Genomic DNA, 14,362 nt, shown 5'->3' with positions numbered 1-14,362 from the left:
GTGACGTGACATTTTTCTCTGACTGGTGGTTGTCCACCGTAGAATGATTTCGGTCCAAATCTAGGCCTACTTCCGTAACTGATTTGTTGCTAACTGACGCTTCAGATGTCTGGTCTGAATTGGTATTTAGGTCGTTGAACGACCTGGTAGGGTCAGGTTCAATCTAGGCCTCTTTCTCCCTTCTTGACTGTTGTTATTGACCAACGCTACAATAATTGACGAGTATTAGTGCAATGATAATATTTGTTTCAATATTCCTATTACACTCTTCAGGGCCATTTCCATGATTTTCAAAATTATAGCATTTCGTACTGTTTACCACTTCTCTTGGTTTGATCGCATTATATATACTGTCCACAAACGTCGGTTTTCTCTAGATCACAATATCAGAGGCGTACTTAACGTAAATACCCTATTAATACACTTAAGTGACATTCTAAGTTCTGGTTAAAAGCGACTTATTTTATATGATAAGTGTCGTTTATTTGTTGTATTGAAATTCGCACAAATTTACTCGAGGGCTATCCGACTTAGCCGACCCTAAATTAAAAGTGATAGGCTAGAGAGAAGGCATCTAGTCAACACCATCCACTACCAACTCTTGAGATTACATTTTACTAAAGAAGAGTGGGATTTACCGTAAAATTATAACGTTTCCACGGCTGAAAGTGTGTGTTCTGTGACTGGATTTGAACCCAAGGCCCGCAGACTGAGAGTCGAGCGCTCTAACCACCTAGCCATGTCAGGCCAATGAGCACTGTAATTCTCTTAAAACTTAATTTATGGGTGAAGGGTTGGTCAAACTAAGCATAGCCAAGTCTGTCAGTCCAAAGTTTCACGGGTCACGTTCAGTTCCCGCAAAAAACGCGACAAACACATTGGAGATGGGGTCCACTATAAAAGCAACAGTCAAATTCCACTATTCGAACAGACAAAAATAGCCAACAGTCGACGGTGGGTGTTTTTGACTAGCTGTCTATCCATTCAAAGTTAGGGTCGGCTATACACAGATAGCCCTTGTTCCCGTGTGTGTGAAACATCTCTTAATAAAAAAAAAAAACACGAAGGGTTCTTCGTTTTTAAAAAAGAAAGGAAGGTAAACTATTCAGAAACAACACTTGAACAAAAGTATGTACTCAGCCTAGCTGAAAGTTTGAATAGCACCTTTATATCACATTCATGGCACTTTTTTTATGATGCACGTAATGCTGACGTCACGGTTGAATTGCTGACGTGTCTGATTTTAAAAGAATTTAAAAGTCAGTCTATTTCGAATAACAACTAATTAACCCGTCACACAACCACGAGATAATATCTCACAAATTAAAACAAAAATACTTAAATATTTGTTTGTTGTTAAGCAAAAAAAAAGGTACACAATGGGCTATCTGTACTTTGCCCACCACGGGTGGTTATTATTTTATTCTCAATACAAATACAACAACAAGTTTACAAGATTTGTTTTAAGAACCAGCAAATTTTCTAATTCTGGACAATAAAGACGCAGAAATCAAGATTAAAAAAAAAAAAAGATAACACACTGATTAAAGTTTTTTTTGTTTTGTCTCAGATAAAAGATCAACTATCCAAGACTAATAACGGTTGGTGACGGCTTGAATGGGTACTGAAGAAAAACGTTAATATAAATTTAACATAACAGCAAATGTACAACCTGATGATGACAAAACCTTGTCGAAACGTTGTACATTTGCTGTTATGTTAAACTTATTTTAAAGTTTTTCTTCATTACCCACTCAAGCCGTCTCCAACCATTATTAGTCTCAAAGTGGGTTCCTCGTCATCAAAGGCTATTTTGTTCTTTGTTATGTTAGCTCTTTATTAACGTTGGTCTACTGTCAGTGTCCGAGTGCAAAGGAAAGTACTTAAAAACTTGGTTTCTAGCATTATTATTGAATAAATAAGTCAGACATGGCAAAATACAAGAACGAGAATATCCACAATCTAAAAACATTTTAGGCATTTCAAATCAATATTTTACAGTGGTTTTTAATATTATAATAAGTATGGTATTCATTGTAGTGATATTTCACGAAAAGATGCTACTTTACGAATGGCAAAACAGAAACAACACATTTATACATGAAGTTTCTATTTACACACAAAACTTTGAAGTCTTAAATCTATATATTTCGTTACACAAGCTACAAAAATGAACGTTTAAAATTTCATCACAATGATAATTATCTAAGCTTTTTTGTAATTTTTATAGATAACTATTTAAATAACAATCATGTAATGTTACTCATGATTAAATAACTGACTTTTGGAAGGATTACACATTTTATTTTGGAGCATTACACTGAAGTTCAACTACAGGATACAAAAAAAAAACCTTTCAGAAATATAATCCTATTTTCGGAAGACTTCTTTTTTTTTAATCTCGGGATCTAACCCAAAGTCAAAAGACAAAAATAAATAGTCTAAGTCGTAATTACCTGTTAATGTTTTAGTTTTAACATAAGTTAAACTTTGTTTTCTTATAGTTAAACTGAATAAAACTTGACTTTGCTATGTTAGTTGTCTTTGGAAAAATTTTTTTATAAAATGTGCAAGTTATTAACTGCTGTTAGGATGTGTAAAACATGAGAAACACAAAATACAAATAAAACCACGGTTTATAAACACATAAGAAAAAAACTCCTAAAACAATTAACATAACTATATAAATAATTATTTAACATATTACCGTTTGAACCCAGTAAACCCGGACAGTACACATAATAAACTCTACTCTAAACCTGATTACAAGCGTTAAACAACCTAACATGAATTAACACCCATTATCACGTAAACATTCAACAAAACATTTTGTCTACAAAATAATTTCAAATCCAGGAAGCAAAAAATAAAAAAAAATCTTCCTTATGTATGCCACTGCTTGTTATTTTTGTAGATACTGGACCCAGATTTTTAGTGAAGACCCACCCACCCACCACTACAGCACTAGTATTTATGGGGGTGTAGACATGATAGTTTTTAATAAAATATTAACAAGTTTATTAACTGTGTCATTAGAATATTTTTTATTTACAAGTGTTACTAATTCTTATCATTCTCAAATTATAGTTTTAGGATGGCACGTGAATAAGTTTCCTCGAAACATTGTATTTGTTTGTTTCAGATATTTGTGAAAAGCTACTCAAAGGCTATCGAAGCCAGCCATCTCTGATTACGCTACGGGTGAAGCAGCCTAGCCACTGTCACCTCCTGAGCTACTCTTGTCTGACCAAACAGTGGGATTTGACTGTACCCTTATAATGCATCTAAAGCCCTAAAGTGCAGAGAGTCCATAGTATAGCATGATAACCACAAGGCCATGTTTGGCCCAGAAGCTTTGTAATGATGTAAACAATGATAAAAATCAGAAAAAAAAGATAGGTGACAATTATAATTTTAGCAACAAAACTGATATAACACTGTAAATAATATTTCATAAACACATAATATTGTTAAGATTAACTATAACTAACCTATCATTTTGTGTATATATATATATTTTTACATAAATAATTACTAAACTCTTACAAGATCTACAACTTAATGTATACATGTTACACCAAATGTAAATAAAGACAGCCGAATATATGTAATGTTATATTAAGTATATAACATACAGCCAAGAAGGAAAAATAACTTCCATGTTTTATTTACCAATTCTACTCCCATCTGGACGTTGGAACTTGGTAAAAACAAATCTTCCACTCAGTACCAGTAATTTGTAGAATTAATACACATATGTCATCCACGACATATATTTCCATGTGATAAACACGGCTACGATACTTGCACAGATGGTTTTAGAAGTTTATCTCAGCCATTTGTTATATACACGTGATTAAAAGTATAACACCATATGTTCACCATCTTTCTGTTGTGGTCAGATTACATAAAACGTTGCACTTATTGTAAACGCCGTATCATACTAAAGTACGCACGCTTTCTGAAGTCACAGAAATTAATAGTCATTGATAGACAATTCAGTAAAGACAGATGTTTTTGTGTGTCGTAACTCTTACTTCTGACCTAACTGTTATTTATTCTAAATATTATCTTACAAACTGAGGCATAAAGAAGACAAATTACAAGAATTACTAGAGTAGGACCACAGTTTGGTGAAAATAACATGTTGTGGATTAGCAAATCAAAAATGTAATGTAATGAAAAACACAACTATTCAGTATGTGGAACACAAAGGTAGTGGATAAGTTTGATATAAAACACAGTGTACTAACAAAAATAACCAAAAATGTTTAGTTTGAGAAAAATGTGTTTTAAAATCAGGAGAGTCCACATGTAGGTATAGTAAATGTGTGTGTGTGTGTGAGACTAGTTTGTGTTCAGTCTCTTAAAAGTTTTCATCAAAGTTACTCCAAATACTTGTTTGTGAATGACTACTAGATTTTTGATACTTGACTTAAAGAGGAGTCATTCTCCATAGTTTTTGGAGTTACTTCTAGTTACAGATAGTCACACAGTGGATATTATTTGTTTGTATTCAATTATTAAATAAACCAACAAATTAACTTTATATGGCCTTAAATAAGAATTTTTTTAAACCGAACTAATTCACTTAGGAATAAATTAAGCATACAACACTTCAATAACTGCACATTGCATAAAATACATCCAAATACATCCACTACCATTTAAAGTGTGTATTTTACACATTAATTTACAACTTTTAGAATAATTACAGTATTGTGAACAGGATATTAGAGATTGGACAGCTGAAACAAAAGCTGATATTAGCCAAAGAGCATTGAAATTAACACGTAGTCAGGAAGCGTTATAATGATGTAAGCCCCGATAAAAAGTAGAAGGAGCGGGTTTTAGTTGGATCACAGTTTCGTATATATGTTGTGGATTAGCAAATCAAAAAGTACGGTAATGTAATATATAATAAATATTGATGTCCTGAAAACAACCTACTCTGGAAGAGTGTCACAACTCTGCTGTGGAAGAAGAAGACGTGTGCTAGAATTGCTACCGAAACTGTCTCCACTGCTTCTGTTGCTTGCATTACTTGCCGGAGTTCCAGGAAGAGACCAGTTGGTTTCTTGTTGGAGCAATAACGGGTGGCGTGTTGGGGAGGAAAGAACGTGCAAGTTTCCCGTGGTAGTCTCAGTTCGATCTTCCTCGTCGCTTTCGGGATTCTTCTTTTCTTCGCATTCAACCTCTTTCAATGGATCTTCTTTAATAGTGTGAACTCTTTCATCACTGGAATTCCTGGTTACAGGTACATGTGCAGTATGTCGAGCACCTGCATCTGTCTCTGTTTTCGTACTTGAAAGCATAACAGACAATGGCAAATCTTCTGTCTGATTCATATCTAAGCTTGTATCAGTTCCTTGGTCAACAAAAATAGTAGTTGTAGGGTCCTCGGGGGTATAGTAGTCAGAGTCATCACCACTAGGGGAAACATCTGTAAATATATAAATATATGTGAAGACTACAATAAACCTTACAATAGACGAGCTAAACAAGTTCTTTATACTGATTTTAATAAAATACTTTTAAATTATTTTGAATACAAAAACTTGAAGATGAATTAAAAGCTCTTTAACTCTGAAACAATGGTATATTTTAAATCTAGATGTTGAAAAATTATTTACGCCATCTTCCTCTTTATCATGCCGAGTCTAAACTCTCCAAAAATACTTATCTTGAAAAATTTTTAAAACAAACGAAACAGTCTTATTTAACGTTTTTCTAATAATTCCCTTTGCGGAAGTAAAATCCCCTTCTTCAGACCCACTCAACAGAATAAAGGAAATTTTGTTAGTTATAAAATTCCTTGATTATGAGAAAATAAGCAGAAGTTCACGGTTAAAGAACTTTGACCTCATAACTAATTTCCACTTCAAATTGTATTTTTTTTTCCTTTTGTGCAGGACGAGTTCCTTCAACCATAGGGATGAGAATAATTTAAATTTCAAAAACCTGGCAAAATAAATTAAAACTATCGACAAATAGAAAAACAGTAAGCTGCTTAAGTATTATTAGTCTTTCATCTGTATTTTTGTTTCTATGGTGAAATATGTTATTTAAACCTTTTGCCATAAACTTTAAGTGCTGACATGAATAGTCGACATCAAAAGCAGAGTGGCTCATTTCATTTTAAATCATTTAACTTTGTGATTTTTATATATCTTTACCATGCCACTATCACCTTTAGGTGAGATATGACTGAAATTTTAAAACCTTTCAAAATATTATTCTATTTTTTACAGAAACTACCATCAACTGGTAACAAGGGAAAAACATTATGTATTCCACTTTCAAATGTTTTTTTCAACATTTAAGCTAACATACACTTTCTACTGACTTAAAAAAAACTTTTATAATAGATGTAATAACATGGAGATAATTTAAATTATAATATTTAAAAAAAGAAGAAAGACATCAAGTCACATTACTTAACCTGTTCCTGCAGGAATGTTTTCAACTTTATCACACAAATGAAGAGAGTGAGGCGTGGACATGGAAAGAGGACTTATTCGACAGTCTGACTGAGAAGGTTTAGCACCAGATACTACAGCTCCACCCACTGCACTAACGTTTCTACTTAACGCCCCTCCATCTAACAAAGACCTCGTTTCACTTCCTTCCAGCTCCCCCTGTAAAGTTCAATGTCGTATTAAAACACTTGTCATTACAAACAGTGTCTGGTTATAGCTTAATTCTGAGAAACATAAATGACTGTTTCTTAGGTGTGAAGAGTAAAATAGTGATCAGATATCACATTTTCTCTGGGTGATAGCTACTAATTTTACACCTTCCATAATTTCCATTCAGTTTCTGCACATAGGTATTTTAATTATACCTTTGTCTCAACCACATGTTACAAAATTGTGTATCAATCCTTTCATGCAAGTCAAGTTTTACATACTGCAACTTAAGTCTCAAGATGGCATGTAGGGAGGTAGCCCATTCAAACAGTTGAGATACAGAAACTTTACATGCTGGCTTGGAATTATTGAAAACTAGTGTAAATACCTGCATTCGCTCGGATATTAGATTTATATATTCTAGAATCTAGATGACTATGTCAGTGTGTGTATTCTGAACCCATTTTAGCATAAAAGTATAACCTATATACTTTTCTTGCTAAGCAACATGACGTAAAAGTCATTGTTGGAATGCATTGTTACGAAAACCTACTGGCTTTTCTATATATTAGAAGTTGTTATATGAGGAACCACTTCTTTTCTATGCGGTTCTTCGCTAGCTTGCCTCATTAAAAAGATGTGCACACGCATGCGTGTGGATAAGAAATTATACTCAGGTGCACACCCTCAAGGTCCACTTAGTATGGGTGAAAATTTCTGGTTTCTAGGTTCTTCCCTTTTGGAGCTATGGCAGTCACACACGTGCATGCACGTCTGTCTGTGATTTATCTTTGTAATATAAGGAACCACTTCTTTTTTTTATGTGGTTTTTTGCTACTTTGCCTCATTAAAAAGATGCCCACGCACGTGGATAAGTAATACCCAGGGGTACACCTTCAGCATTCACTTAATATATCCGGATGCAAAATTTGATAAGATTAAGTAATATCCAGGTGTACACCCTCAGGGTCCACTTAGTATGGGTGCAAAATTTGAAAAGATTAAGTAATACCCAGCTGCACTGCCTCAGGGTCTACTTAGTATGGGTGCAAAATTTCAGGCTTCTAGGTTCTTTCCTCTTGAAGCTATGATGGTCACACACACAGACACGCATGTGCACATGTCTGTCTGTCTGTCTGTATGTGATTTCTATTTGCAATATAAGGAACCACTTCTATGTGGTTTTTTGCTAGCTTGCCTCATTAAAAAGATGCTCACTTGCATGCACGTGTATAAGTAATAATACCCAGGTGCACACCCTAACAATCCACTTCGTATTTGGGCAAAATTTCAGGTTTCTAGGTTCTTTCCTCTCGGAGTTATGGCAATCACACACATAGACACGCCCTTTTACTATTATAGATTGTGTGAGATACCACACTAAGGTTGGCAATAAAAATGGATATTCCATGATTTTGTCTTTTGTTTTTTTGGTCTCTTGCTCCTGTTCCTGCCATTCTTCCCAATTTCCAGTAAGTAGTTTTATAGTATTGGAAGTAGAGACAATTTGGTAACATAACACTGGGATGACTATAAAGAAACCTATGTTTCTAAATTTACTTTTTTTCCTTTGCTGTCCATGTTCAATTTATTCTTTGCTTAACAGTCCCAAGTCTGCAAAATGTGAATAATTTTAACTATGTGGCAGATATTGACGTACATGAATACCAGATATTGACGTACCTGAATACCACCGTTTAAGGTGATGTCAGTCTACAAAAATTTCTCCAAACTGCCTTACACTTTTACATTTACTAACAGTACAACTGTATTAAGCTATATCTACAAAAGATATTATAAGCATAAGTTTCTCAACTATCTATGGCATTCTTTCACACTTTTACAACTATATGTGCAGAATAACCTTCATATTAAAATAAATTACCTGAATATTCATGCTTCTTATTACAAGCAAAACTTTGTGGTAACAACATTATAAACACAGGTTTCCTTAGCTTTTGTAAAAATTTATATATTTAATACGATCTGGTTATCAATCTGCATTTTATCACAGTAACTTAGAATCACAGTGTTATAACAACCTTTGACAAAGACTGGTAACTATGAGTAATAGATTTGAGGTTTATGCAGCCTGTATATATGAAGTATAAGCCACTGAAGTTCAAAAAATCATAAGGTACAAAAATAACATCAACTTAAAAATGTTACACCTGTAGAACTACCTGTTCATATATTGATAGCTTTACGTATAATTCAAAATAACTTCCTTTTCGTGGAAAAAATAAACATTCACTAAAATAATAGATGCCACAAAACTCTGTCATCCTGGCTAAACCTTACATTCACTTAGAACATAAATTAAAACTTCAATAAAGAAATGAACTCTGTTTATGTGACATAAAATATCCACAAAATAAAATAATTAAAATGATTACACTAGTCATTTTTCTCTTTCCTCCTCCTATTTCATTCACAATCTGTACAGATTCTGTGAGAAGTCGAATTTTTTCGGGTCCTGATGATCTGGGCACTTTCTTGTGGCGTCGTGCCTCTCCACGACTTAGGGGTAGGGTATCAGATTTGAGATGGAGCTTGTCGGAAGGTGATGACGTTGTAGTGATAACCACTTCAGGAGTGGTAGGTCTGTCTAGTTGAGGGGGCTCACTTCCTGAATCTTCTTTGTCGGAGCCAGAACTCAGCCCTGGGACTCTCAGAGAAGTAGCACTACAAGACTGTAACCTAAACATAATAAATAGGGTTACATCTTTCCTTATATGTTTCTTTAAGACTATGCTAATACAAGGCTAACAATATGGTTAATAGTATATATTTTACTTCTAATCAACAAATATTCCAAGATCCTAAACCCTTTTTATCAAATGCATATGAATTTTCCACTTTTTCATCATACCGAATTAATTCAAATCTCTAAATTTTCTGAAATTTAAACAGTAGAAAAAAATAAAAATACTTCTATAACTACAAATATTATTTTTTCTAACTCTCTGTGTTGATTTTTTTTAATAAACCGATCGTGTTTAAACAAATTTATCTTCCACAAAAACTCTGTGTAATTATAATTAAACCCAGACAGGAAATTACATGAATACCACTTAAAAACCCAACCACATGTATAATATCTCCAACTTCCAGTCTTTAAAACAAGGCCACACCAATAACATCTACATCCTGAAATACTATATTATCATTTATTTTTGTTTTACAGATCAGTTTTGAAAGTTACTTATGCACGTATACGGTTTCATTATATCAAGTATACAACAGGCATTAGCCAGTGTATCATTATGTGAAATAAATATGACATGTCAAAATTATATTTCTGATTGAAAGAGTTAATCTAGAGAACAACGTTTCTGTACTCGATGCAGAAGTAGTTATTTCATAACTAATATTTCTGTTAGAGAATTCCTTTAACACACAATATAAATTTTTACATGTTTTATAAAGTAGCTGACAATGCCTCTCCTACAGTCTATTCCAATCATGACTATCAATAACTTCTGAACAAAGCAAGCAACCTGTACAATTCAGAAATAAAAATTATCCCAGAGCTAACTTTAATACACTGTTCTTACTAAGAGCAAACAAAGTCATAAAACAAAAACTTGTAAGATTTAAAATCCATTGTTTGTTTGTTTGAATTTCATGCAAAGCTACACGAGGGCTATCTGCACTAGCCGTCCCTAATTTAGCAGTGTAAGACTAGAGGGAAGGCAGCTAGTCATCACCACCCACCGCCAACTCTTGGGCTACTCTTTTACCAACGAATAGTGGGATTGACCGTCATATTATAATGCCCCTACGGCTGAAAGGGCGAGCTTGTTTGGTGTGACGGGGATTCGAACCCGCTAGAATCCATTGATTCATTAGCAGAGTACCCTTGATTTTGACGAAATGTTTGGCCATAATCCCAATATCTCACGAGGTCGGCAAACTTAGAAGATTCAGGATAATTCTAAATTAAAATACTGAGCTAACAGTGTAAATCTTTAATAGTAACAGCAATCTTTAATAAAATTATATCAATAGAAATAAATACATTACATATAAAATATGTTAATCAATATTGTTAATGAAACTAACATTAGAGAAAGAGTATAGACAATCAAACAAACAAACATATAAAACTAGTGGTTGTACTATCATCAATTCCTTATCCCTTAAAAAGCAATACACCAGTATAAGGAAAACCTTGTGTAATTAAAATATAATCCTCCTTAGCAATGTTTAGTGGCTAATGAAAGACAATAAAACAGAGTAACTTTAAAGTAGAATCACATATGTGACAAATTCCTAGAACACGTGATAGTTACTGTTTAGCTATAGTCAAATAGCAGGATGTAGTAAAAATTAATTAAACAACATCATGCAATAAATGGTAAAAATATTCATACTATACATTCTGTAAGCTAGTTACTGCTAGTTACTGTTTAGCTATAGTCAAATAGCAGGATGTAGTAAAAATTAATTAAACAAATAACAACATCATGCAATAAATGGTAAAAAAAGTTAACTATAACAAATAGAGAAACTATACATTCTGTAAGCTGTGTCTAACACAACTAGTGTGACTTTAACTTACTAGTTTTTTAAACACGTGCTAGTTACTGTTTAGCTATAGTCAAATAGCAGGATGTAGTAAAAATTAATTAAACAAATAACAACATCATGCAATAAATGGTAAAAAAAGTTAACTATAACAAATAGAGAAACTATACATTCTGTAAGCTGTGTCTAACACAACTAGTGTGACTTTAACTAACTAGTTTTTTAAACAAAAAGTTATGATATGGTCCCAACGAACTAATGATTTACAATCACAAATACATAAACAAACAACAAAGGAAGTACAAAGTTTACAGCAAAATAGTAAAAAGAAAAACTTTTTAAGCCGTAAACAAAAACAAACGTTATCATCAATTAGTTTTACCTGTCTAAACTTCTAGACTTTGTTGAACCATCAGGGCTGTGAGTGTTCAATGGAAAAGGTGGATGAACTATAGTTGAAATTCAAAATTATTATCAAAATATTGTAGCATAGGGAAATACAAAAACAATATATCATAAAATACAACTGATAATGACAAGAATTATCTCTGTATGTGAAATGCTTTATCAACAAAAACAGATACGACTCGTGTATGACTTAAATTAGCACTTCACCATGAAAGTTCTGTTCAATCAATTCTCGAAGAAGTGTGTGTGACGACATTTGACTTGTATGAATAACAACCGTTTCTATATTATAAGGCAACAAGCAGTGATGTACAAGTTATGAATGAGCTTATACATTACATTTTGAAAACATCTGATTTCTAGCTTGAGATAAATGTAATAATACAGATTCTCCCGTTAGTAAGGTTGTATATTACTTACTGACTGATGGTGGATGTGGAGCTGAAGACTGGTAAGGGCCGTTCAGAGCTTCGAGCAAAGACACTGGTTCATAACCAACAGGAACATCCTGCGTTGTCTACGTGAAGAAAACCCCTACTCAATTTAATGATGTTTCAGAAGAGATTACTTTCTAAATAATTTAGTTCTTAAGCTATGTGGACTAAAGTCCACCCATCTTTAATGTTATGAATGTGGCTGGAAAATTGTAGGCTTAAATTTGGTTTCCAAGTTCGACGCGTGATCTCTTCAAGAATGTACAACAACACGTCCACCACCCAACATATAAATGGACAAAATAAAATTTTTAAAAAATCTCAAGATAGCATTGGATAATTTCTACAGCAGTTATGAATCACTTACTTTATGTAAATGTTATGCAGCATCATTAATTGGTTGTGTTATGTAGTTTTCTATCATTAATTGGTAATTCTATATCATTATCTACAGCAGTCATTAATTGGTTGTATTATGTAATTTTCTATCATTAACTGGTGGTTCTATAACGTTATCAACAGCAGTCATTAATTGGTTGTGTTATGTAGTTTTCTATCATTAACTGGTGGTTCTATATCATTATCTACAGCAGTCATTAATTGGTTGTGTTATGTAGTTTTCTATCATTAATTGGTAATTCTATATCATTATCGACAGCAGTCATTAATTGGTTGTGTTATGTAGTTTTCTATCATTAACTGGTGGTTCTATATCATTATCTACAGCAGTCATTAATTGGTTGTGTTATGTAGTTTTCTATCATTAACTGGTGGTTCTATATCATTATCTACAGCAGTCATTAATTGGTTGTATTATGTAGTTTTCTATCATTAACTGGTGGTTCTATATCGTTATCAACAGCAGTCATTAATTGGTTATGTAGTTTTCAACCATTAATTGGTGGTTCTATATCATTATCTACAGCAGTCTTTAATTGGTTGTGTTATGTAGTTTTCTATCATTAATTGTTGGTTCTATATCATTATCGACAGCAGTCATTAATTGGTTGTGTTTAAAATACAAAATAACATGAATTTCCCATTAATCATAGGACTCCCATACTGGTCATAAGCTAGAACTCAAATACAGACTAAAGTACAAGTAGTAAAATATGTATTAACATATTTCAAAAGGAAATGTACATATTGGTGGTTTCTTTATTCACAATTTCAAATTATATTGTCATGAAATTATTAAAACCCGAAAAACAAAAAACCATCTAGTATCATACCTGATTATCTCCTCCTCCTCCCAACTGGGATATTCCTGACACTGCTTTTCTGACAGCTCGTATCTGAAGTAAAGCACGAAATGGAGATCGACAGATAGGGCAGTTGTTGGCTTGGTAACGCAGGGAATCGGCACAACTGTTACATAAACATAGGTGACGGCAAGGAAGGATGAGTGTGTCACGAGAATCACTCATACAAATAACACATTCTGATCCATTATCCTCTATCTCGTCCTCATTAGCTTCCTGAGAATCAGATAAAGATAAGCTCCACATATGGCAGTTTTAATTACTGTAACCATTAAACAATGATTTATTTAAATTAATAGCATAGTTTAATTATCTTAACTATCAATATACTCAATGACTATAGCAACTTTTGACACTATTTTATTGTCTTTATTAGAATAGTCAACAGTTTATCAGTCATTTTCACTACTGTCATCTCATTTGTTGACTCGCATTCAAAATTTTATTGAACTATTATTTCATGAATTTATGTCAATAACTTTGGTATCAAATTGTAGATTATAATTCATATTTTAGTACTATATATTACTTAATTTCTAAATTTAAAAGCAAATATTAAAAAACACAGATAAACATCGATTTGTGTGTGTCACGTGGTATATTGAATGCAGCACTGGTTCAAATTAGATGTTTGTGAAGTCGAAATACTAAGTCTGTAGTTTCATACGAAACAGAAACTCAAATTACCGATATTGACAAGCTAGAATATAAAATAAGAGCCTCTTATCTTTTTCAATTTCCTAAGATATTGTTCATGTAATATATCAAACACACTGACACCCCACCCACCTCTTTCCATTTTTGAAATGCTCCCTTATAAATACTTACTTCTATATATATGACAGGAATAACCAATTGGAAGCTCAGAATGTCCCCCTAGTGGCTCTCTCAGCCATTTTAATGGTCTTGGCACCATTTCTTTCTTTTGAACCAATACTTTAACGAGGTAGGGTGTCTTTAGTCTGCTCGAAATTTCATATTTGTTTAGACTAAAATACATCTTAGTTACTATGTATTTTTAATCTTAAAATGAATATTACTTTGCATGATAGATAGGCAACATGCGAAAAAAAAAAGGCATGAGAAAAACATTGCTTTA

General features: G+C 32.9%; 1 protein-coding gene across 2 annotated transcripts in view; it reads right to left on the bottom strand.

Annotated features, from left to right (window-relative positions):
• Nucleotides 1–2,315: 2,315 nt before the first annotated feature.
• Nucleotides 2,316–14,362, bottom strand: part of LOC106468108 (E3 ubiquitin-protein ligase MGRN1-like) — a 21,745-nt gene continuing 9,698 nt past the window's right edge. Inside the window, exons 7-13 of one of the 2 annotated variants that reach the window (XR_002612555.1) lie at nucleotides 13,234–13,479; nucleotides 11,988–12,084; nucleotides 11,542–11,608; nucleotides 9,026–9,329; nucleotides 6,443–6,638; nucleotides 4,875–5,443; nucleotides 2,316–4,281 (exon numbers count right to left, since the gene is read on the bottom strand). Coding sequence is in view for 1 of the 2 variants with exons in the window: in XM_022396411.1 (XP_022252119.1) it covers nucleotides 4,947–5,443; nucleotides 6,443–6,638; nucleotides 9,026–9,329; nucleotides 11,542–11,608; nucleotides 11,988–12,084; nucleotides 13,234–13,479 (1,407 nt within the window). In the remaining variant the exon portion in view is untranslated. Of the gene's footprint in view, nucleotides 5,444–6,442; nucleotides 6,639–9,025; nucleotides 9,330–11,541; nucleotides 11,609–11,987; nucleotides 12,085–13,233; nucleotides 13,480–14,362 lie in introns of both variants that reach the window. The other variant, XM_022396411.1, reaches the window with a different exon arrangement.

Source organism: Limulus polyphemus, unplaced genomic scaffold (genome assembly GCF_000517525.1).
Source record: "Limulus polyphemus unplaced genomic scaffold, Limulus_polyphemus-2.1.2 Scaffold2877, whole genome shotgun sequence".
In the NCBI taxonomy this organism is placed as follows: domain Eukaryota; kingdom Metazoa; phylum Arthropoda; class Merostomata; order Xiphosura; family Limulidae; genus Limulus; species Limulus polyphemus.
This window is presented reverse-complemented; position numbering and strand designations above follow the sequence as displayed.